At 38.7% G+C, this 25,080-nt stretch overlaps 1 protein-coding gene across 1 annotated transcript in view; it reads right to left on the reverse strand.

Moving 5' to 3' along the window:
• Window positions 1-25,080, reverse strand: part of GFRA1 (GDNF family receptor alpha 1) — a 137,025-nt gene that overhangs the window by 26,112 nt on the left and 85,833 nt on the right. Inside the window, exons 5-7 of the mRNA XM_010003957.1 lie at window positions 9,475-9,584; window positions 4,351-4,485; window positions 589-767 (exon numbers count right to left, since the gene is read on the reverse strand). Coding sequence (XP_010002259.1) covers window positions 589-767; window positions 4,351-4,485; window positions 9,475-9,584 — 424 coding nt within the window. The remainder of the gene's footprint in view (window positions 1-588; window positions 768-4,350; window positions 4,486-9,474; window positions 9,585-25,080) is intronic.

Genomic DNA, 25,080 nt, shown 5'->3' on the forward strand with positions numbered 1-25,080 from the left:
GAATAGCCTACTTGAAGTCTCATAGAAAATCGCTACTGCCATTGGTCAAAATCACATCACGACCTTGACCCCAGTATAGCAAAGCACCTGATTTAAAATAGCTTCTATCCTTATCCAGCTTTTTCACTATGTAGTTTGTAGCACCACATTTTCTCTAATATCCAGACCTACTCAGCCAAAAAACCCTTAAGTTTACTGCCAATAACATTAGAAAGAAGGCAGCAGGACACGCTAGCTGACATTAAGCGCTCCCTCTGAATTTGGATTACTCAGGGGATTAATTTAACCTGACATACCCTGGTAGGGTTTGGAGAGTGCCACCTTCATATCCAAACCTGTGATAACAAATTAAACACTATACCCTGTTCCTGCGTCAGAGAGGCAATAAAGTCCACTTTGAAATATGCATGTTGCTGATTTAAAATAAGAATGTCTTTTACAATATATCCAGCTTGTAACTACAACACGGGAAATAAACAGGTATTCTAATTCAAGCAGGCATCTGTTTATGCAGCAGGAGAATACTCTGTACACACATCTACGGAAAACTTCCCTTTATGCACGGCAACAAGTACAAGTCAGTCTTACCTGCAGGTTTGCACATGCTGGTGGCTCGTGGTGGGTGGGTATTTCATTGTTAGCGGTCACTGAACCTGTGATTTTAAGTTTGAAAGCTGTTGTAGTTGCGGCTGCAGTGGTGTGTACTGGTATGACTGGCTGCCACGTGTTCACATCACTACCATTGCCAAAGGCCTGAATCGCATTTCCTGTAAAAATAAATTACAGGCAATTTTCTATTTCTAAACAAACAGCAGAAAGCAGAACTTACTTTATTATTCCACTGAAAATATGTGTTTTAGAAGCTTAATTTTTATGCTGAAAAATGTGTCTTCGAATTTGAATATATCAGAAACATGAACTCAAGAGTCTGGGGTCACATAATTATCTGGTGCAGCTTCTTCTTTGTAATGTTCCCAATAATTCCTGACAGAAGCTCTAGAACTTACTGTAATCACATTTCTTACCATTCAAAACCCTCCAAAATTTACTTTCAAGATTTAAAATACAGTTTCAATGTTATGTCCTAATTCAGGCACGTGATGTTACACAGCAAACTAAAAACGGAGAGCAGACAAAATATTACTGCATTTCTATATTTTGTTGTAATAAAACTAATAGCCTAAAACTACAAAATGATTTAAACTATGACAATTTTTTCCTTACAGTTTTCAATCAAAATCTGCATAATTAGGTGAGGGAAGCATGCTTAAACTAAAACTTCAGAATATGGAAGTTAAAAAGCTTATCATAGTTTCATGGGATTAAAGACTGTGTTTATGGCAAGAGTAAATTGATTGGGGTTTTTTATAAACAAATAGAAAAAGAGTTTTTAATCAGGTCTTCAGGGATTCAACATGGATTTAGGGATTTCTTATTTCAAACTCTTTGTACAAGGAATCAGACAATTTCACTGGGGACTAATATGTAGGAGTTATTAATACTTCTTCTCAGTTGTATTCCTTGCCTTAAAAAATCATTTACATGTAATTTTCATCTGAAAAAGATGTACTTCATTCAGGTATTAGTTCTCAGAACTCCAACATGTAAAGAGAAGAATGTGTAAGAGGCACCAGAATAAGCTTGATTGATGGAGACAAAATGGAAAGAAGGGAATTATATTTTTCTTAGGTTTACCTGAATAAGACAATACAAAGCACTATTTTCCTATGAATTCCTAAATTAACAGTAACTATTTCCATCATTACAAGGATCACAGAAATACATGCAATCCCTTCAGTTTTCTAAGCAAAAGTGGTCTTTAGAATTAGTCTTTATTATTTCATAGAATCATACTCAATGATCCTTATGGGTCCTTTCCAACTTGACAACTTCTATGCTTCTATGATAGAATCTTAGCATGGTTAGTATTGGAATGGGCCTTTGAAGCTCATCTAGTCCAACCCTCCTGCAATGAGGAGGAACATCTTCAACTAGATGTTGAGAGCCCTGTCCAACCTGGCCTTGAATGTTTCCAGGTAACATTCCAGAATGTTACCAGCTCTCTGGACAACCTGCCCAGTGTTTTACCACCCTCATTGTAAAATAATTCTTCCTTATATCTGGTCTGACTCTACGCTCTTTAAGTTTAAAACCATCACCTCTTGTCCTATTGCCACAGACACTACTAAAAAGTCTGTTTCCATCTTCCCTATAGGCTCCCTTTCAGTATTGAAAGGCCACCATATGGTCTCCAAGGTCTCCATGGTCTTCCTTTAGGCTAAGTAATCCCAACTCTCTCAGCCTTTCCTCACAGAAGAGATCATCCATCCCTCCTGAAATTGTACTGATATTTAATATATATATGTATTATATTTTAAATAGTTTATATATATATATATAATTTTCATGCATATTTCAAACATATTTCAAAAAACATGACTGTAAGGAGGTGCCTCAAGTGTCTAGCTTCTTGAGTAAAGGTCCTTTCGATAGTTTGCATTAACTATCTCACTGATTTATACTTTTCCTCCCACTTGCCAATTTATTTTATTGCAACAGAAAACAAGTGTGAACAAATCCTTTGAACAAACAGGTCGACAGACTGATTCCCATTCAGTTCAGTAGGAATTCTAAAGAATGGAAATGAATGTCAGGAAACTAACACGTAGCTAAAAAAAAGTCTTAAAATGGATTTCCAGAATTTCAGATTGACCAAACTCTTAACTGGGGAGGCAGCAATTAGGACCACTGTAGTATTACCAGTAATTTTGGATCTTCTAATAAACAGAATAAAAACATAATCAAGATGATAAAAAGCCCAAAATTTTAAGATTAATGTATCTTATCTGGGGCCTGTTAATTTGTCTAATATATGTAAAAAGCAAACAATGCAATGTCTGTCTTTATTGGGACTAATTATTAAACTGTAACTTTCACTAGTATTTTCACATCTGAAATCAAAACTTCCACTCTGCTTTCAACGTCACATCTCTTGCAAAAGGTTTTTCAACCCTAGAATGGAATTTCTAGGCAAGTACATACAGACATGCAAGAAAGACCAGGTTTTCAGGTGTTTATAGGGGACATGGTAAACTAAGCTTCATATCCCAGCTCCACATCAGGCTCAGTAGGAATGTGACCCTCCATTTCCTGCTTTCAAAGTCCCCTAGCCCTCAGGATACAGTTTTGGCTATTCCGCTTTGCATAAATAACCAATTGGGGTTTTTAATTAAAATTTAAACTAGGTTTCTCACATCTTCTGTAAATGCCCCAAATCACCGGTTTCTTTTCCAGTTTAAAGGGGAAGCATACTTCAGCTAAGCAGACTAACAAATTCCTAGTTTCATCCCATTGTGGAAAAGTGATTTCTGCTTTGTCTAAAAAAAGTGGGAGGGATTCTAATTTCATCCAATAAACAAATGACATTTTCTCCAGACACTAGAAGGACCATTAATGACAATGACTTTAAAAAAAAAAAAAAATAAAAAAAAAGGAACTTTTCCCACTCTATGTCAGAGAAAAAAACTTTGTACTAAACTAGAAACATCTTAAACTTCTTCATGAAGAAGACATCCTTTTAACTCTAATGCAATTTCAGAGGACAATCACGTATCCTTTCAACTTCTGTTCTGCTAGGCTAGGGAAGCCAAGCTCTTTTGGTCTCCTCATTTATCTGAAATTAAAACTCTGATGCACACTCCACATCATCCAATTATGCTGCTCCAGGCAGACAGGAAATTTGAAAAGAGAACCTGCCAAAATCGACTCCACTGAGCCATTCTGAAATTTGTAATAACCCCTAATTTGGAAGTGAGTTTGATGAGGGGTGGGGGTGGGGGAAGAAATCAATAATTTAACAAAACCTTTATGATGGGTACCATCCAGAGTTGTGTTAAAACCAGGTATCTGAGATCAGGAAAATAACGTGAAAAAACAGAAGCCTGGCTACAAAATGCAAGCACAATCCAACGTGTACAGCAAATCCTTCATATAATAAACTACAAACCTTTTTTTTTTTATATATGAAGTTTTTAAATTATACAGAAATCCCTCAGATGTTGCACTATTTTGGTACAGATGCTGCCTGTTAGGGTCCAAATATGATCTGTGATATAGATACATTTCTGTATGACATGAATTTTAAATTCTTTCCAAGAGCTTCTTGCAATCTTGGCCACAAACCATAGTACCAGGCATATTTGCCCATTTGTTTAATTCTAACACCTAGAGCAGAACAATGCCTATAAAGTGCAAAAAGATGGCCTTGATGTATCATAACATATTCAAACAGCAAAGACATTCCAGAAAACTTGCTAAAACACATCTAAAGACATGTAATTTTGTACTCACTAAGGCATATATTGTCCTTGAAGAAATTCAGAAATGTCAGGCAGTCCTCTATGTCGTTACCACTGTTGCTGCAGTCACACCACGGGGCAACGCTGAGACTCTTTGAGTCTATGTAGTTGGGTGTCATCGATGTGCCTGTTAAAGAAGAGTGAGGTACAGATCTGTGAGCAACCTTTGAACTGAAATGTTCTTTTCACATGAAGCAGATAGCAAACAGTACTTGTTAAGTCATGTATTCAGAGCAGGAATCCCACAAGGTGGGAACCTCTTAGAAAGGGCTTTGCTGTCAAACCAAACCTAAGTGGACCTCTGTCTTTAGAGTTATATTCTAAAAATCCAATTTTTCTTCCTTGCTTGTACTTTTTCTCATTTTTGTTCTAGCTGCAAATAAATGGCTGAAACGAGACAGTCAGATCTGAGCTTCCTTGAGTCTGCAGCCAGCCTGAAAAACAATTTCTGAAGCACTTGAGCAAGGAGAATGCAAGTCATGCTGAGAGGACCCTAATACCCCATGGTGCTTGTTAGGGACCTGCTAACAGAGTGGGTTATGGTGATGAACAAAGCAAAAACATAACCAGCATGTAGAAAATGCTACAGTGGATTCTTTGCAGGTAATAAATTACTATTAATCTTGCTGTGTCACTACTTTCTCAGTACAGAGATTGTTTCCTAAACATTGTCGACAACTTGCAACCACAGGTTCACTCTAACTCTATTACAAATTCTTGGGTAAATATTCACACACTTATATGTTAACTCAAGGCTACTAAGAATGAAATGAAACCAAAGAATGCACTTTGTGTCCCAAAAGATATACAGCAGCTGTTCATCACTTATCTGGATCAAGCAATGGTTACACAATCAGCACTTGCTCAAACCAGTAGTTCCACTGAAGGCATCACCCCAGCAGGCCAGAGATTTCAAGCTTCCCTAAGGATTGAAACTTGTCTGACCAAACAGGAAAAATTAAGTGAAAATGAGTAGGTGTTCCAGAGTTGTACTGATGACAGCTGCTTCAGGAAACATGCTGCTCACTTGCTAATCTACAGTTCTAGGATAGGCTATATATCATGAGGAAATGTGCTCACATCTCCTCAAAACTGACATCAAAGTAGTCATTAAGAAGATGGACTAGATGAAGGATAAATACCAGAGACCTAAAGTGTACACTAGCAGAGAAGATTTGCTCCACAGGTCCAGGGTCCCAGAGTTTGCAGTGCTACACAGCAAAGGGCTATCAAACACCAAGCTAAAAAAAGGAACATTAGAAATAACACAAATCACAGAATGACGTCAAGTAGCCTTTCAGTCACCAGGCAGCACTAGGATCTCAGCAAATCAACATGCAAACTGTTTTGTACACGACGTGAGAGTCAATGGAGAAGAGACATTAAGAGCTGGCCTGAGAAAGGCAGTGAAAATGTGAAAATTACTGCAGTTCCACTGCCAAACTCACAGAATAAGCATATTTTGTCTTGTTTTGGGATTTTTGGAAATGAGAATGCAATCTCAGACCTTTATCTACTTCCAGCTTTTAACAGATAGTTGCTGCCACAATTGCTCAAATTCTACATGAGATTCGCAAATGAGTATATAGCTTACTTCAAAATTATTAATTATTAAATGTAGGCAGAGAATTTAATAAAACAGGCAAGTGTCATTTGCACCATTAATGAAAACTTGGCAGTAGATAAATATGAAGAAGTTGATATTAAAATAAAACAAATGGAAATATCTGCCCATTATCCATTTGATGGGTCAGTATGCTATTTCAACCTTGTGACATGATCTGAAAAGACGTAAGGGAAAATGAAAATCAAGAGGATTTTGCAAATGGAAAGAAAACAGTGGGCTTCAAGAAAAAAAAAAAGTGAATGCTCAGTGAAGGGTTAGAAAAACAGAAAGGTATTGAGGAAATGAAAAAGATCACTGAGGTGAGACCTTATCACAAAAAGGTAATCAATCAGGTAATTAAAATGGGTCAAGACAGGGCGAGAAGTGTAACAGATATGAAGGCATGATTAGGGTTGATGAATACAGGAAGGACAGGGCAAGGAATGTGTGTACACAGCACACAAACTGTACATCCAGCAAAAACGGAGTGGCTGAAAGAGCAGCAAGTAGAAAATCAGACTGTCACTTAAACCTGGGGGCAGATGTGAACCCAAGTGGATTATATGCATGATTTTCTGCGGTGGATTTTGGGTTTTTTCCCAGCAATGTTTGTGGCTTCCCCCTCCAAGCCCCCTCCCCTCACCCCTACTAGCTGGCATCTTGAAAATTCTGCTGAAGGACACTAACAGATCAGAGAAGCCAGGGTGGCTGGCAATTAAACAGGACATGCTCGTTTTTCTGTGTTCTGTGTATCAAAAATTTCTGTGATGGTCTCAACAGCAGGCAATCAGGTCTCTGTATTTTAGACAAAAGCAGAATTGACCTGAACACAGCCAAGAGGTTGATCAAATTAAGGTCAATTAAGAATGAAGAGACGGATGGTGAGTCCAGGAGGGCAGGCAAGTGACTAAAGTTCCTTTGGCCCAAAGTGACTCCAGTTTATTCCACTATCATGGAATTTCTAGTAATCCCAGGGAAATTAGATGGATTTTACTGAAGACATGGGAAAATGTGTCAGAATCCCTGCTCTGGCAGGGGGGGTTGGACTAGATGATCTTTTGAGGTCCCTTCCAACCCCTATAATTCTATGATTCTATGAAAGTGCATGCTAAAGCAGATCTTGAAGCCGGCAGTCAGAGCAATCCCTAACTGAAGTGGGAGTGCAGACAGGTCCAGATAGCTTGACTAGGCTGCATCCAAAGCAATGAATCTCAAACATGGCTATCTCCAACCTTATTCTGCTTTTAGCAATTTTCACATTTTTCCTTTAATTATTTTTTTTAAATTAGTTTATCCCTATAGTTATAACAAGGAGCCTAAAGCAACAAATTAAGATTTTAAAAATTTCTGTAAAATATATGTAACTTTAAGATCGTATATATAGCATCCTGATGCAAACCTTAAAGAACCCTGTATAGACTGTTCTCCATTTAACTGGTAAAGCACCCCATACAAAAGCTGCCTGACTGTATTCTTACTTAAATAATTTACTTCAGGTGGGATTCCACTAACTTCAGTGAAGTTAACTCTGATTTACATCCCTGTATGCAATGTCAGTATCATATCCCCTGTACCTTCCATAAAGAACCCTCAATTCACTGAACAAACTTTATGGAAGCACAAATTTTGCTACATTTAATGAAATTACTAAATGAAATACTATTTTATCTTAATGAATAATATTTTATCTTCATTAAAACACCTGGAGATCCTGAAGCTCTAATGAATGAATGGATCTGAACTGCTTCTTCCCCACAGCCTATCAATCTATTCTTCCTGTGTCTTTATATATATTAAGCAGACAGATGAAAGATTGTGCCTCTGATTTTTATCTCAGCATCTTATAAATTTTACAGTCTTTAAATACTTTCCTCCACTTTCATGTCAGCTTGATACTGGAAGCAGAAATCTACTGCTTCAGCACATGAAAGTTTTGTTTTGGTAGTTTTCTTGGTTTATCAGAATTCCTACCAAGAAGTAAAAACTCCTGTAACACTAGTCAATACCCATCTTTCTGCATGTCTCTAAGGGCTAGCAGAAAGGAAGAAAAATGTTTCTTTTTCCCTTTGAAAATGAGATCTCCTTTTGATTTCAACTCCTTAGGGACCCATTCCAGATTTCTGATGTGTGACAGTGTTTTGCAGAATGGTTATCCACAGTAAACACAAAAACACTTGACTACAGTAACTGGGTAATCCTTGAGGTTAAATTGAAAAATAGATCCAACAAAACTGCCAGCAAAACTCACAAGGTCCAGCAAGAACTTCTTGGCAGCTCTGACCCAGAAGTATCTATTACTAACAGTTACTCTTTGCCAGCAGCTACATTTCTTAATCTTATTGACTAGATCACTTTTTAAAGATACTCAATTCTTTGTTTTAGAGTCAAATGACATTCTGTCATAACTGTTCATATGTTATACCCTTCCCTTACTGTCTTCAGCTCTTAAGTCATAGAAGCATATCCTCTGAAACCATTACATCTTATTTCACCAGTCGCCACATGAACTTACCTCACTTGTTACCTGCTAGAGTAATAGGAATGACAACAATAAGCCAGTGAATATCCCTCTCAGACATTTTTTTCAGGAAAACCTACCTGTTTCAGAAATATTTTATTTTGCATATTATCTCCAGAGACATTTATTTAACAGCAGGATCAGCTTCAGGGGCTCAGCTGGGACCTTCACACCCAACAGAAGGGGTATTACTGCCTCGCAGCAGGTGCAGGCTGTAAGCTTAAAAACATCTTATCTGGTGGCCTTTAAAATTTATTTGTTTCAGAGTTTTGACATTCACTTATTCTTCACTGCCCAACCACAGCATTTCTACCAGTTCTTCTTCAAGAGATGATCTCTCTTTTTCAGGAATAAAATACTGCATGTGAGACACAGAATCCAGTTCCATAAAAGCATCCTTGTGCCTGCTGACAGTCAGCAAGGTGACAGCAAACAATTAATTTTGTGGGAGAGGGAAGAGGATTTCAGAAGATAAATTTCGACTCAGTTCACTTCTATTGACAGGCATCTTAGAAAACTGAGTGGACAGAAGGACATCATGGGAAGAACAGCAGCTGGAAGTGAAACAAGGCTGGGTTGGTCTACAGCCTCATTCCTCAAATGTCCTGCAAACTTTCCCTGAAGACCAAGAGTTATTTACTCAACCTTGTGGTGACAGCTGCAAAATCAACCAAGCTGCAGTTTCATTTGTTCTTTATAACCTCCTACTTCACGGTCCTGTTCAAACTCAACTACTCTAATAAGCTTTACTTTGTAAAAAAGCTTTTACTTTCTTTACTTCCTCTCTTTATCTTCTTCATTTCCTTGCAATGCACAAATTTATACCAGGAATCTCTGTAAGGTAAAACAGGGTCAATACACTTAAGTGGAGAATTTCGCCTCGTGTCATACAGTATAATATTCCACAGCTTATACTTCATGTGGGCCTTCAAAATACAGTTTGGGTGTTTTTTTCAGACAGAGCAAGCCCCCACCCTTCCCTGCCTTCTTACCAATAAGCCCCGAGTATGAGAGGAGGCAGTGAGCATAGTTCTCCCTCAGGCAGCCACTAGCAGAATGTGGGTCAGGCCGGCAGTTTGTGAAGAAATCTGCAAGGCGAGACCTGGAATATGAAGGAAAATGCATATCTTCAAAAATCAAGCCTGCAGGCATCCTTACCTTTTCTAGTCTTTTTAGGTTTTGGACAAGGCTTACACATGCATTGGACACATTTCAGATGAGAGTCTCTTTCTAAGACGTGTCCCTTTCCAGAATCCGTTTTTGAAGAGAGAACAAAAAAGTGTAAGAAAACAGTAAAAAGGGACAGAACAACAGGGAAATTTCTGCCCTTTACTGAAAGAAATGCTCGGTGTTCTCATGCCAAAAAAAAAGGAAAAAAGGACAAAGAAGACAAAGAGCGATTTAGTCATATGAGCAGTCATTTTGCCTGGATCTGAACTGCAACTGGAACCTGTTATTTTACAGGAACAGAACATGCTTTCTGCTCCTTTACGGATTACACAAAACTGTATGTACTTACAGAGTCCTTTTACTACATGACTTGAGGCAGGACCTGCTTTGTTAATGACCTAAGTTTCCAGGGAACAGGCTTACCCCAGCTCTGGACTGGCCTGCAGAACCAGCTGGCTGAACTGGGGCAGATTCAGATGGCACAGTCTCCACAGCCCCCTGGAGCCATGCCACTGAGAATCTATCTGTTCTTGTAAACTGTGCATTTATCTGAGGTCTACAACACTGAGCCCAGGGCTCAGGAGAAGGAACTGTGTGCTCTTCATCGAGTTCTGGCGCTGAATAGCTGTATTATTTTCATTTACCTCAGTTACTCCACGCCCAAGAGGGGGAGAGCACTGCTTACTTACAGAAAGTACTTTAAGACTAGAACTGAAGCTGTACTGCACTTAACAGATCACTACTACAATGGAAAACAAGGAAAGGACTAGCAGCAGGAACTCTGCTGGTTATTTGTGCTTGAAAGGCCACATAATGCTGCCATTCTGGTCTGTAGCATTTGAGAGGCATCATCGAGGTGGGTCAAGGTCGCACAACCTACTGCCACTCAGCTCTGCTCAGCTCTGCTCATGCTTTCACTTAGACTTCTAAACTTGATGCAGTGACTTTTGTTTATTTATCAAGTGGTATTTAGACCTTGGTCTCCAAGAACAAAATTATATAACTTCCCTACTTCAATCTTCACTGTGAAAAAGGGATGAAAATGTCCTCTTGCATATAACAACTAACAGTGATGTTTCAGGATCAGGTGCTTAATCTTTGCAAAGCCCTCTCAAAATCAGAACAGCATCAGCTGTGCCTTTTCAGCACTGCTCTAGCATTGTGCAGATCTGCAATATAAATGTTCTTCTTTAGTTTTGCAACAAAAACCCCAAAGTTAGCAGAAACAAGGGATTTGCAAGTGGTTTACTTTATTTGTTTACATGCTCCAGAGACTAATTATCTTTGTTTGCTTTATTGTTTTACCTATCTCAGAGTGGAACTGGATGTACTTCATTAATTGGCCTGAAAGTAGTGATGGGCAAACTTCAAAGAGTTCACAGGCTTAGTTTTGAGAAAGCATCCCATAAATAGATTGCATGCAAATGGTACCCGAATTTATCTGAGCTATTCTCATGAAGTCTTTTTAGTTTCAACTCCCTCTAAATGCACTGACAGCAGCAAACCCATGGTTGCCTTCAAACCACAGTCAACTCCTAAGCTTTTCACACCCTTCCTTCTTTTTTTTAACCAGTTAACCTTGAGATGGAAATCTCTGTTAACCTGCCTTTAATAGCTTTAAAAAGTCAAGCTCTCTACTAGCCCTTCAAGATGCCCTATATGTTTAGATATTTCTCAATTTCCATAATATCTCTGCTTTGCTGGTAAATACTGTACCTACAACAGGACAGTCTGAGAAGATATGGGAAGAGATAAACAGCAGTACCATGAAGATAATATGGGCAAGGAAACTCTGTGTCACTGGAGGGATTCCTCTCAGAGTCAGTAATTTAGATCGTGGCTTCAACCCAGCCTTTGGAGCAATTGGGAACAAAGACAGTTGACAGTTTCTAAGGTTTTTACAAATTCTACTAGTACCTGGATGAAGTCTGTTTTAGGACAGAAGAGAGCCTATTACATCTATCTAGTATGAATAATCTTTGCCATGGTAGAAAGAGCAAGCCTGCTGTATGTGCAGTATTTTTGCATTTCTAAAACAAAGTAGCTCATTATTTATGTGACCACAAATAAATCTTTCTGGAGCAGCAATTAGATGATCAGTACCTTGAAAATCCCGAAAACATTTATTGCAATCATTTCATCTTTCACTCCTTCTTCATCATTCTTACATGTCCAGTTCTCCCCCTTGGATTATTAGCTGGATTGGTCCAGAGATCATTTAATATATTCCTCTTCTCTAAATATTTTTAAGGACTGATAACCAGTCATTTACTAACCAATCTGCTTAAATTATTTGTTGTAAATCCTAACGGAGGCTAAAAATTACTCTGCTGATCCCTTTTGCTTACAGCTTAATTTCTATATTAATTTCTGAAGAACTTCTGTGGTCATAAAAGGTAATGATCTGATAATGTTGCACATTTAAGTTTTCATAAGCCAAATATAGTTCAGATAGCTCTGGACCAGGCGTTACTGGACATCATCATCCACCTCCTCCCCAGTGAGTCATCTAAATTTCATACTATCAAAGTTCTCACTCACTCCTCAGCTGTTAACTACACCTGATGTTTATGTGGATTCATTTCCACTGAAGATAAAGGCCAGCAAATAAAGAGACATATCTCCATCTGCTATAAAATAACTCCATCATTTTCAGTGAGAACCTGCTGATTAACGCTCACTGAAGATCTGGCCCCAAACACTTCCAGAAGACTAGCACTAACGAAACTGGGTTCATCAGTAATACCAAAACAGTGGTATTGCTGTTTCTCTAGAGCAAGCTAAATTAGCCTAATTAGGAACTGTAGAGTCATTTATCATTAAGTACTACACATGATATTACAAACTTGTAAATGCCTAATCCATGGCTGAACAGGTTGGTAATCTAGAGGACAAACACACTTGGAACACATGTGCCTTCAAGTGTGCACCGTTTTACATGGGCAGTGTATGTATCTATTTGCTAGATGGGTGGATAGAGACACACAGACACTTTTATATTGTACATAACATGTAGCAGGACCAAACTTAAAAGGAACTATTAATTTCATTTTCTGTTGAAGAAACACAAATCCTCTTTGTGCATAGCAGCATTATGATTTTTTTCCTTTCCTTTGCACAAAAAAAACCAAACCCCACCAAAAAAACCCAAAACAACAACTGAAGAGAACCACAAAAAAATCTTAGTTTTTGAAAGAAAAAAAAATCTTCTCTTTGTGGGGCAAAAAACCCACAATTGAATCCTATCCTAGCCCTGGAAAATCTCCTCAAAGTAAACTGCACATCTTCTGGAAAGCTTACTTCAAATATTTTTTATATCATGAACTGAAAAAATAAGAATAATCCTATTGGCAAATTCAAAGAAAATCTGCTCAAACAATAAACAGTCTTTCCGAGAAGAGAAAAAAGTCCCAAACCTGCTATTCTCTGATGCTTTTTATTAGCACCAGTAAAATCATTTGTAACAGTTAAAAATACAAAGACAACAAAGTTAATTTGTTCTCCTTATGATAGTGGTTCTTCAAATGCTCGGCAGGATAAATCAAAACTTTCAAATTTTGCTTACAAATAAGCTTTGTTAATAGCAGTATTGTGTCTAATCTGCATATAATTTTTGAGGCAATTTAATTTTATATTAGCACAGCCCGTTGAGTAGGCAACATTGATATGCTTTTCACTATTTCTTATTTTCAAGGTTTTGTAAAAGTTCTTTGATGTTCTGAAATTATCTTTGATATTTATCAGTTCTCCCTCTTTAAAGCTGGTCAACTCAGCTGCAGTACCGAGGCAATATTTAAAAGCCTGATATAAATGATGAGGTTGCAGGAAAATCTCTAAAACTGCACTTTTAGTTTGGACCTGACATAAATCATGGCCTATTGGAAAATGGCTCTATGAACCAGACTCATGAGTTGTCCTCAAGAAGTTCCTGTACTGCTGGGTGGGCAGGAGTTAATTAACTTTGTCTCTCTGGGTGTATGTACCTTCAATAGCTGGTACACAGGGACTGAGCTGAGAGAGAGAAATCTCTCTTAGCCTTGCCTTTGCAGTGGTGATCTTCAGAGCAAGCAAGACATTGAATCCACATCTGCTGACCACACACACGTAGGCTGGGATGTCCAAGTGAGTGGTCCCAGCTGCTCGCCCTGCCAGCAGGTGCAGGGAGCAAGGGCTGCTGTCCTCTGTGCTCACCTGGTTGAGGGCAGGTGAAGTCTAGATGTGCTCACTGCCACCTCTCTTTAGATTGCTGCTTGTGTCTAGGTACCTATTTATGGCTCAATAGCAGAAAGATCAGGAGCAGGTAACTGCCAAAGCTGAGTGACTGGGGTGACTGCACTAATTAGTCAAAGCTGCTCCAGCGTCTAGACACCATTTGGCACACACAGCACAGTCACGTAAGGGAAGCGCCGCATCAATATTCAAACCAGCAAAGAAGTATAAATCTGACACTGAAAAAATTCAGACTAAGTCAATGAATATGTGTCATAGTGATAAATGACACCATTATAGGAAAAAAACAAGTCAAAATACTCGTTCTTGTGTTGCGGGGGCCAAACGCAGTACCCTCCTCTGTGCCTAGAAATAGCTCCTGTATAGCTTGGGTGCTGCTGTTTCTGCTGGGACACAGAAGTGGAAAGAGAGGTTGGTACATGGCCAGACTAATGGTGTCTATTGTTGCAGGAGCTTCTCTATTTCTGTTTCATAAAGACACAGTGAGTAGGCAGGAAAAAAATCAGGCAAAGGCTACATAAAAAACTCTATCAACCAGTGAGCCAAAAGCCTCAGACCAGCTCTATCATGAGGGGTGAACCTCCCAGCACCTAGTTATACATCTTTGAGCCTTTTTCTTTCAATTAGAAGACACTAGAGCTGTGTAAAACTAACACATCTCACCCCTCCTTAGTTACATACACACACTATTGAGCATCTGCGAGCAACTACAAGTTTCGGCATCTCTTTATAAATGGTCACTTTTACATATAGTTATTAAACAGCAACTCTATTAATTTTTTTTCATCAAAAAGGTTGTTTTTTCTTTAATTGCTCCCCTCCTTCTCCAACACAGACAGGCCCCAGGGGCCCTGAAGTCCCTGCCCATCCCTGGGACTTCCCCTACCCAGACCAGGACCCTACTCCAACCAAGTCTTTTGCAACACTGGCAGAAATCATTACAGGATCTTGGACACCAATTACCAGGTACTAACTGAAAGAAGCTGTTTTTTTGTCTGATTTCACTTCTGTTTGCTTATTTTAAATGACTGGCAGCCTAACTCCACACAAATATTTGATTCTGGATTCAATTTATCTCTAAAAATCGTGTTGTTTATCTGGAAGCAAAATACAGATAATACCCAATTACATGCAGGCAGCCTATTTGGATTGTGGAGGAACTGGATACAGAAACAAACACCAGAGACCACAGAAGACTCATTCAGAAGCCTTTTAGCAGCACAAATGCTTGCTCAGAACATCAGGCACAAACAGGACAGTCCAGTAAAGCTGGTTCCTCCAGCTGAGCACCTACACTCGACCCAAACTGGCTGTTTGACTGTCTGCACCATGTTCTCACCCTGTCTGGCAGCAACTATGTTACCCAGGCTGTTTACCAGGTACCCTGAATGATGAAGAGCTAACTATTAGAAATTCAGTCATGCAAAATGAAAAAAATATTTCCTTCTACACATATCTGTGTTTTCAAGTTATCAGTACAAACATTCTATTTCTCTATGAACAAAACTGATTTTTCTGACTAAGAAGTGCTCTAAACATACCCCACATCCATGTTCTATTATTGTATTTTATGCAAAACAAAATAAGCTTTATATCATTATCTGTCAAAATTGTCATCTCTCCTTGCTCATGTCATCTGTTAGGGACCTGTTGGATCTTTTTACACAATGTCTGCTACAGAAAATCAAAGGAACTTAAGGAAACACTAAATTCGTAGTTTATCAATGTTAGTTAAATACTCTAAGTCAGTCAAGAACATGCAGGAGAGTTTTTAATTTAATATATTAGATCTCCTTTGGGTTTAAGAAAATTACTAACCTCAAATGTGATTCTAAACAAGTATGATTTATTTGCAATTGGGTAATATAAATATTTTTATACTACTGACATTTTGTGTAATAAAATCAAACTTGAAAAATATGGTGCAAATCCTGAGCACAAGGTAATGCAATAAAGAATTAGAACACTCAGATGCAGTGACAGAAAACAGAATTTTCTGTTTGCAAAAAAATTACCTCAGACCATTTTTGAGAGGCCTGTTTGAGAGAACATCTGGAAAGCATTCCACAGGAAATCAAACCTATATTAAATATGTTTTGCAGGGCTCTGTTTCCTTGCATTGGCTTTAAGCATGCATAATGTGTTTCTGCTTTCTCAGCTGCAAAGAAAACACTTCTCTGAGAATCTTCTACAAAATGACAGGCTGAACTGTCAGTCTGTGATTTCTATCAGGGGATGCTGCTAAGATTTGTATTTAGTCTATCTGTCTGTGTAGCAAAGCTCTTCAATAACATGATGAAATCTACTAGCTGCTTTTCGAGTACTGTGAGTTTGTGTATTTTCATTTTATTTAATTTCCTTTGTGCTGTTTAATTTGTAGCTTCTAAATATAAATCACTATCATGCTTAAAGATGCCCAAGCCTCAGTGTCTCTTGATAGTATGTTCCTCAGGAAAGAACTACTGCATTACGCATAGAGTTGTTCTCACTTCATTATCTGGGCAGACAGGAGTGTCTTTGAATTACAGGCTGCAAACCTAAGAAAATCCCTGTCTTTCTCAAAAAGCAAGCCAAACAAATTAATGCCACTGCAGATCCTTGAGTGTGCCTCTAGATGCTTAGGTGTTTATTAACAACTATACTGTAAGTGCATACTGAAGGAATGAGGTTCCAAGTACCTAAGAAAGATGTCCATAACAATAATATTCTTTGTAACCACTTGAATAAACTATAATAGAATATTGCCAGCTCAAGCGTGAAACTGTGGTGGAGTTTGAAGACAGAACATGATCTTAAACACTCTTTATAAGTTCTCTCTTTACCAGAAAAGTTTCTGCTGGCAGGTGCATCAGGTTTCCTAAGAAGGGATACTTTTTGCATAGGAAAATCCCTCAGTGAAACTACCAGAAAAGTTTCTGCTGGCAGGTGCATCAGGTTTCCTAAGAAGGGATACTTTTTGCATAGGAAAATCCCTCAGTGGCACTATCAAACAGTGGCATACCTGAAGGGAACAGCTCCATGTCAGAGACTGGCTGAAGGAAACAGAGGTACTCGGTATTGTCCTTTCACTCAGTCATGCAGGGTGTCTAGGCAGTCAGCATAGCTGAAACTCATCCTGAAGCTACTCTAAAAACTGTTCTGACTGCAGTAAGACAAGAAACATAAAATCAGAACTACAGCTGATAAAAGAAGATCAGAGTCTCTTTTATGTGAACCCTTTTACTCCACACACAAAACAGCCCCATCAAACAGCAAGTTGAAAAGTTCTGCCACTAGCAGACCAATACAGAAAACATGTTTTACTTGCTTGTAAAAGCAACATGAATATATAATGCTACTACAGAAAGTTCTGATTTGTAGTATAAAATTGGAAAAGAAATGGTTTTTTATCAGTTAAGGATGATGTGGCTGTTTTAAGAGGGTTTTTTTGTCTCCATTGTCAAAAAAACCTGAAGACAGACACTGAGGCTGACAGCTGACAGCTTGTGCTATGTCCAGATGTTCACAGAGGTTGCTCTGAGAGACACTGTCCCTGCTGAAGCGTATTTTGCAATGCTGCATGATGGCCAGTTACTGAGATATATCTCCAGCATTTTCACAATGCCTGATTTAAAAAGAGAGCACTATGACTCTGAGGACAACCACTGTAATTTATGCTTGAATTGGAACAAAAGAAAGTGAACTGAACATTCACAAGACACCATCAAGTTTTAATTTAACAGAGGTCTTAGTCATCTGTGCTTTATAATAGAAAAGCTTGCAGTAATGGTTTCTAGAATGTGCTTGAACTAATATAGGGTAAGCACAAACATGTGAATGTAAGGTCATCTATTAATAATCTTAGGCAAGGGTCACAGCTCACCCAGAAAATCTATATTCAACAGTAAACACACATCAGGAAACTTTCTGTGTCACTTGTGTTAAAGCAACAGATAATCGAAGCATAGGAAAGTACCACCAACTCTGCCAAGAAGTCTCTGCAGATACTGGTACATTTACATGGGGCTTCCACTTAACATTAGTTCCTCCATCAGTAACACGGTAGTGCTTAAAGCATAATGAAATCAATGCAATTCCTATTCAGTAAACATTAAAATGCTAAAATTTGAAAATATGCATGTGGCTGTCACTTGCTCTGTTAAGAAACAAAGTTTTATTTTTAGTTGCAGTGCTTACATTTTCTTGCAGCTATTTTAATAGATGAACTGCCACCAGAAATATTCTCTCACTGGGGCCTGATGTAGAATGATATAAATAACCTTTACAAAGTCCAGCATAATGGAATGGTTAAATCACTTGACATTCTTTTAATTAGCACTGCCTGAAGATTTACCTACACAGAACAGGAATTGCCAGATTCATCCCTGGAATAAATCCACTGAAGTCACTGATGTCAGAGGAAGTACACTGGGAATGGACTTGATATAAGAGCTCTGTTATCCACATTAAACACAGAGCAACTTCTTGCCTGCAGCATATACACGGCTTGAGGTAAATGAGAAAACATTTTGTTTTATTAAAGGAAATGCTATTGTGTGATACATACACCCTTTCTTTGCCCCAGAAACAGCAAGTTTGCCAAATGTGACTGGATGTACATTACAAGGGATCAAAAATCTCGTTACCAGACGTAATAGACTAGCGGTTGGAAAGTACTCATGCAAACCAGTGGCTGCTAAACCCCTGCTCTCTGCAAAAATCTCTCAACTAACAATTCCACAAATCAGTGGTAGCAGCACTCCTACTGGCACCCCATGCAGCAAAGCTATTAAGTGCTTGCTCAACTGTAAGAACATGCGTAGCTCCAAATTTAGATATGCACAAAAGTTTAATGCCATATTTAACTTTTTTGGATTTCAGTATTTTTAACTAAACATGGGTGAAACTGCTTCATGAACATATGCAATTTAATATTTCTCCCCGATAAACACACAAAACAAAATGGGTCACGTTTACCCTGCTGTAACCCCCTTCCTGGCTTGTCCTTCTAAGCTGTCTTCTTATTTCTTATATTGTACAGACAATTTCCCTTTCTTACTTAGAATAACAAAACAAGCCTTTTCAGACATAATTATGATGAAGGACCACATATGGATGATACAAATGCCATTAAGTTCTTAGAGCTAAAGTTTACTAGTGGCTGTGGTGGCTCCAGCCCATTGAATCATTTTGGCTAAAGGGAACTGATATGGAAGGCTGGGTATCTAAATATGGCCCATTAAACTCTAACAGTTTGTATCTAACTTTATTGTATGATTGCTGTGTTTTCACACATGCATACTCTATTCCCTCTTAGGCTTTTTCAACCCTATAGACAGGTAATACTGAATATTCAGTGCCACAGTTTGGTTTTATCCTTAAGAGCAACCAGGGAGGACTGGCAGGACCTCAGCCCGGTCAGGGGTGCTGCCGAGGCTACACCATGCAAAGCACAAGTCTGCTGAACTAAACAGCTCTGACAACCTTGAGGCCTAACTTGTGTTTTACAGATAATGGGCACAAAAGAATTACACCCCCTTTTCGAGGAGACAGGGTTTCAGGAATCAGCAGAAGTTCTAGCTGACTGAAATGATGCTGCTAGGAGTTTCAAGCATGCCTGACAAGGGACCTCTGCAAAAAGATGCTGTCTAGTTACTGCTTCTTGGAGCATAAACCCCCTGTGCTTCAGGCTCCCTTCGTTGTTAAAGCACAGAAATATGGAAGTTTGGTGCAGGAATAAAGCTGAGCCATTTTTCTAATTAGTATATCCTATTCTTGCTTGCCTCTTTGCTTCTTTCAGAAACATGTCAATCACCCAGCAAGCTTTTAATCTTCAGGACCCTCTTAAGCAGAACAGGGAGTATATAAATGAGGACTCGCCAAGCAGATCCTGGCACCACAGAACGAGATCCATCTACACTTTCACAGGGACAAAGCAGTCTTGTTTTGCTGGTTGTTCTCTTTTTTTTTTATTCTTGCTTGCCTCTTTGCTTCTTTCTATGTTTTAAGGAGAAATTGATTCATTTTGAATTTTATTCAGAGGGAAGAAATTTTAAATTACCTTTGTTTATGAGAGGAAAGGGAGAGTCTAGTCAGCTAATGATAGACATCAATATAATGAATTATGTAAGGGACTAGAAGAGAAGAAAATACTACAATATTACAGCATTTTCTACCTTTACTTTGCCTTGACTTGAAAGGGTTTTTGCTTATTTTGCAGGGACTGCATTAATGGTTTTTTTCCAGGCTAGCAATTCCCCAAACACATACTCCACTACACCGTCATGTTTCCTCTGAAGAGCACACAAGCTCCTGTCCCAACCCTCCCCCCTCCCCAAGATCTCCTTTTTTTAATTCACTGAACTGTAATCATTCCTCACTATTAATTCATTATGAATTAATACCTGGGTTTTTTCCACTTAAATATAGTACCTCTAGCAATATATACATATATGCAGATATATATACACACACACTTGCATATACACATAGAAATCATTCTTCAAATTCAGACTGTGCTTAGATGTGAGCTGATCTTGTGGGCATGCTGCAGTATATGGGCCGAAAGGCAGCTTTACATTTCTGCCTATCCCACTTGGCATTGTGCAGACACAGGATCTTTCCTGGCAAAGCCCTGATGTCACAAATGGAGAGAGCTGGGAGGTACCCTGAGCCCAGGCTAACCCATCACACTGCAAACATCCTACACCTAGTGCTGGGGGAGTCAGGCAGCACATGGGCTTTTTCATCCGCTCCCTGGCTCAGTCCCCAAATGTACAGTTATAGGCATAGCCTGCCCGTCTCTAGAAATCAACTGTCCCTGTGTTAATGTCCTCAGCAGCTTTACAAAAACTATGTTGTTGCCCTGGTTTTGCATACCCACAGCAAAACAATAATCTCAAGATGCTGCCAGACAGCTCTGAGTGCCAAACTGATATAAATACCCCAGAGTGATGCAAATCCAGCTCTGTTATACAGAGCTCTGTAATGCTACTGTGTCCCTCATTAAAATACTCATTAAGTGTCTTTTTAACACGTAAAGCTAGAGACAGTCTGAGACTGAGCAGTCAGGCTTAGTAGCTGGCCAACTGAATTGTAAACGATAGAAGCTACAAGGCTCAGAAAGGGAGGTTAGCACCTGTGTTTTCCCTCTTATTTGCTAAATTACAGATGATCACTGGGCTGTAGCAGGATATTGAAGGAGGAAAAGAACAACACGCAGAGGAGCAGGTGAGGAGGTTCTATAAGTGGCTGTAATAGAGAGAATTCAAATGTGGCAGAGGTGGTGAAAGTCAGATAATGACTATGAGATCTGGGCAGAGGAGATGAAAGAACACTAAGCAAGGGGAAGAGGCATAAGAAAAATCAAGGGAGAAAGTGTGAAAAATGAAAGGTAAGCCTAAAGAATAGAAAATATGAGGACAAGCACACATTTCTTCTCTCCCTCTTCACTCTCCCCCTCCACACCCCGATAGTGCACTCCTCCCTGCTACTTGTTAATGCAGTAAGAGAAGTAGGCTCCCTCCTACTACAAGGTGCTGGCCTCCCCCTCTGCTACAGCAGGACAAAAAAGGCTGCCTGCACATTTATAACATCTCATCATAGACTTGCCTACAGTGCTGAACCACCCCCTCCTCTGGCAAATCTCACCCATGAGGGCGTACGGTTTGCAGTCACTAGAGGTGCACGTTGCAGGAACAGCCCAGAAGTCTTAGTCAGAGAAGCCACTTTTACAAACAGATACTGGTATAAAGCACTTGCAGAATTGCACAAGCTTTATGAAAGAGGAGCACAGATACAGTGCCTCCCTTTCCATGATAAGTGATCATTAAAAATGTTCAACGGAATATAAAGAAGGAAAAGTGATTTCTTGGCAAGTTTCTATGTTCTCAGAAACTTCAGCAAGCAGCTGAGCCTTTGTTCCAGCTTTTACTGTGGATAAACTCTCAGGCACTACTCAAAGAGCTTGCATACTTTCATACAATATTCTTATACCTGTAGATGCAGGTATCTTTCATACAGAATTGAACAGGTGGCTGCAACAAAAATAAGACTAGATAGGACAGGTGACCAGAAACTGGTCACGATGTAAGAACAAAGCAATGGAAGAACATTTATAAAGATTTAGCTCTGCGAATAAATAGTGCAAAAAATATATGTATTTTCAGGAAGATGACCCACCTACTGAAACCTAATAGGACATTTCATTAATATCCTTCAGCCTACCCATGAGATAAAGTTATTTAAATGCATTATTCAGCAATTTTATTTTTTTTTTCTTTTTTCCCTCTGTATCAAATAGCTGCAGTAGCAATGTGCTTTTTACAGAACTGAAGGCAAAACAGTAAGAATAGTAATATTTTCAGTAAAAATAAATTAATTAATATATAAAAGGCCAAACAGCTGTCTTCTGAAATTAGTCATGAACTACTTCATGGCTGTATCACTATAAAATAAGCCTCCGTGACTTGACCAACCATTTTGCTATATGTTACCAGACTCTTATTTTAACAAAAACTGCCTCATTTTATTTTACCCTTCTTTTCAGATCTTTGCAGCATATGACTGGACTGATAGTGTTCTTCTAATAAATAACGTGCCTGAATCATTATCATTCTGGTCAGTGCCAAGAGACAGAGGTATGCAAATTCAAAACACAGATTATTAAAAAGACCAAACTAATAATTCTCACTCCCATTTCCCAAAGAAAATAATATTTAAAATACTATCAAATATGATAGTGGTAAAAATGTAGTACACTGCCTGGCATTTACAGCAGAATGTTTTTTTTAAAAACATGCCAGTCACCTTTCTGAAGTTTAATTGGTGGCTGAAGAGATCAGGACAGGAGGTTCCACAGAGTTATTCCAGGACCACATTGTTCATGAAAGTTCTTGACAGTGTATTGACTTTGCTTAGAAATTTTATGTCATAATAAAAAAAAGAGACAGCAGTATGATGATAATGAAAAGGAACCACTTGGTATTCTGATGAAGTTGGAAAATTAGGACTGTTTACATAAATCAGAACTTATTTGCATTTCCTGACATTTCTGGTCTCTTTTCACTTGATCATGAGTTATGCTATATAGTAAGTAGATTAATGAATAAAAGAAAAAATAAGCAAAGCACCCTGCCATCACAGCTAGTACTACCTGCAGTTTGGCCAAATTGCTTCCCTGCTCTTAACTCTGTCCCAAAAACAGATTCTGTGATTTATGCATCCAGGAAAAAGCTTTTAAAGAGCATTCAAAACTGTATGTTTAAGTGCTTATTTGCACAGGCCCAGATGGCATTTTATGCAGACCATGGGCAGATTAAAATCTTGCATTTCTGAGTATTCAGCCTTTGTAAAGCAACTTTCAGAAATCTGTTAGAACTTGTTCCCTTGCCTTAACTAGGATTATAAGGAGGTTGTAACAGACGTAATAGGCACACAAATAATAGTTTCTAAATCACTCTGTTTCACAGTAGGCAGACAAGATTCCCAAATTATTCTCCCACTTAAATACTCTTTGTGATTTCAAAATGAAATAGAAGTTATCAGTTAGAATTATATGCCTGCTGCCTACTGCTTTTAATTACTCTAAACATATCTGGAATTACTATGTAGATCAATATTCATTGGTGCCAATATTTTCCATAGCAGGGAAGAGATCTCCCCATTCTCTCTTCCTCTAAGTCCTTATTTTCCTGCAGAACAGGAACAAATAATACTAACAGCCTCTAAGTATACAACAAGTCACAGAGATAAAATGTCTTCTGCTGTATTCTGCTTAGGCTGGAATAGCTTCGCTTTGGATTCCTCTTCTCCATGACAGTAAAGAGGGAAGGCATTAAACACACTAGCAGATAGCCCAGGAGGTATTAACACCTACATGAGATGACTCTCAGGAACACATCAAGCCTGTCTTACCTCCAGGCACAAGACCCAAGTGCTGCACTCACTGACTACACCAGAACGTGCAGATATTTGCCCACCTGTTCCCTTTTACTAGAGCTGCCCTTCTTCCTCACAGCCAGGTCTCTCTGAGCCTTGGTAGAGTCCAAAATGTTTAAATTTGCATATTTAAAAGAAAAGAAGCCACAGAAAGAAACTGTTAAGAAATGCATTTTCATCCCAGTGCTGGCTGCAATTTAGAGCCGTGGGAGCAGGGATTTTACCAAGCTTTCATCTGCAGAGTTGCAACAGAGGAATGACATCAGACTCATGAAGTCAAGTTAAACAAAATGCCATTAAAAACTCAGTTGCTGAGACAACATTAGATCAAAGCTGACCAAAGGAAAACAGAGTCATGAGAAAAATAATGGCACTAATTACATTATGTAATTCCTGAACACTACAGCCTGAATAATAGGAGGAATTCTCTCTATAAAATCCTCTCTCCCATTTCATTGGCATTGTTAACACATTGGGAGTTTAGCAGAAAACACAGTAAAGATAATGTAACTCTACTAAGTATCAGGGCCTGTGTATAGGGAAGAAAATAAATAAGCAAAAAAGACTAATGGCACAACATGGAAAAAAGGTGCTCCTGAGACTACATAACTGCAATAGCACCAATTATAAAGGTGCTGAATGTAACTCACTGGACTGGAATGAGTACCCAGGTCTGATTTAAATCTGCTCTAATTTGAGTCAGAAGGAAACTGGCTCCAGATTCCCCAACAGTCATGGTGGGAAGGATGCTGCTCACCTCCTCACCTGTGAACAACACTAGAGCACGTCTGAGGTGCTGCAGCTAAATGTGTAGGATCAGCAGTGGAGACCTCATAAACAAACTTCTGAGTAAATATTTTACCATGCATATATAAGTACTTATTAAGATTTATATCACATGCTCAGTGTCCTTGACATTTTACAATAGTGTTTATTTCCCTGCTCACCAGTTTGCAGAACTGGATAATCTACAGGGAATTTACACATTAGAAATGAGCAAGATTCTTGGACACAACTTTGTAAATAGGACATTAACACAACAACATTCTTGTATAAACATACACAATGCTAAGTAGGGATAAGGCATTTCCTACAGGCAGAGTAGGTCCTGTATCCCACTGTTGTGTATGCTTAAGGTGAAAGGACCCCATTTGTTCTGTGAAGCAGAGCCCTTGCTGCCCCCCCCCCAAGCTGAACACACAGAGGGAAGAGGCTGGGAATTAGGTCAGTGAATCAATGACCCTCCAGTTTTATCAGCCCAGTACTCTTATTTAGGGAAA

Source organism: Chaetura pelagica, unplaced genomic scaffold (genome assembly GCF_000747805.2).
Source record: "Chaetura pelagica isolate M959 unplaced genomic scaffold, ChaPel_1.0 scaffold248, whole genome shotgun sequence".
Taxonomy (NCBI): domain Eukaryota; kingdom Metazoa; phylum Chordata; class Aves; order Apodiformes; family Apodidae; genus Chaetura; species Chaetura pelagica.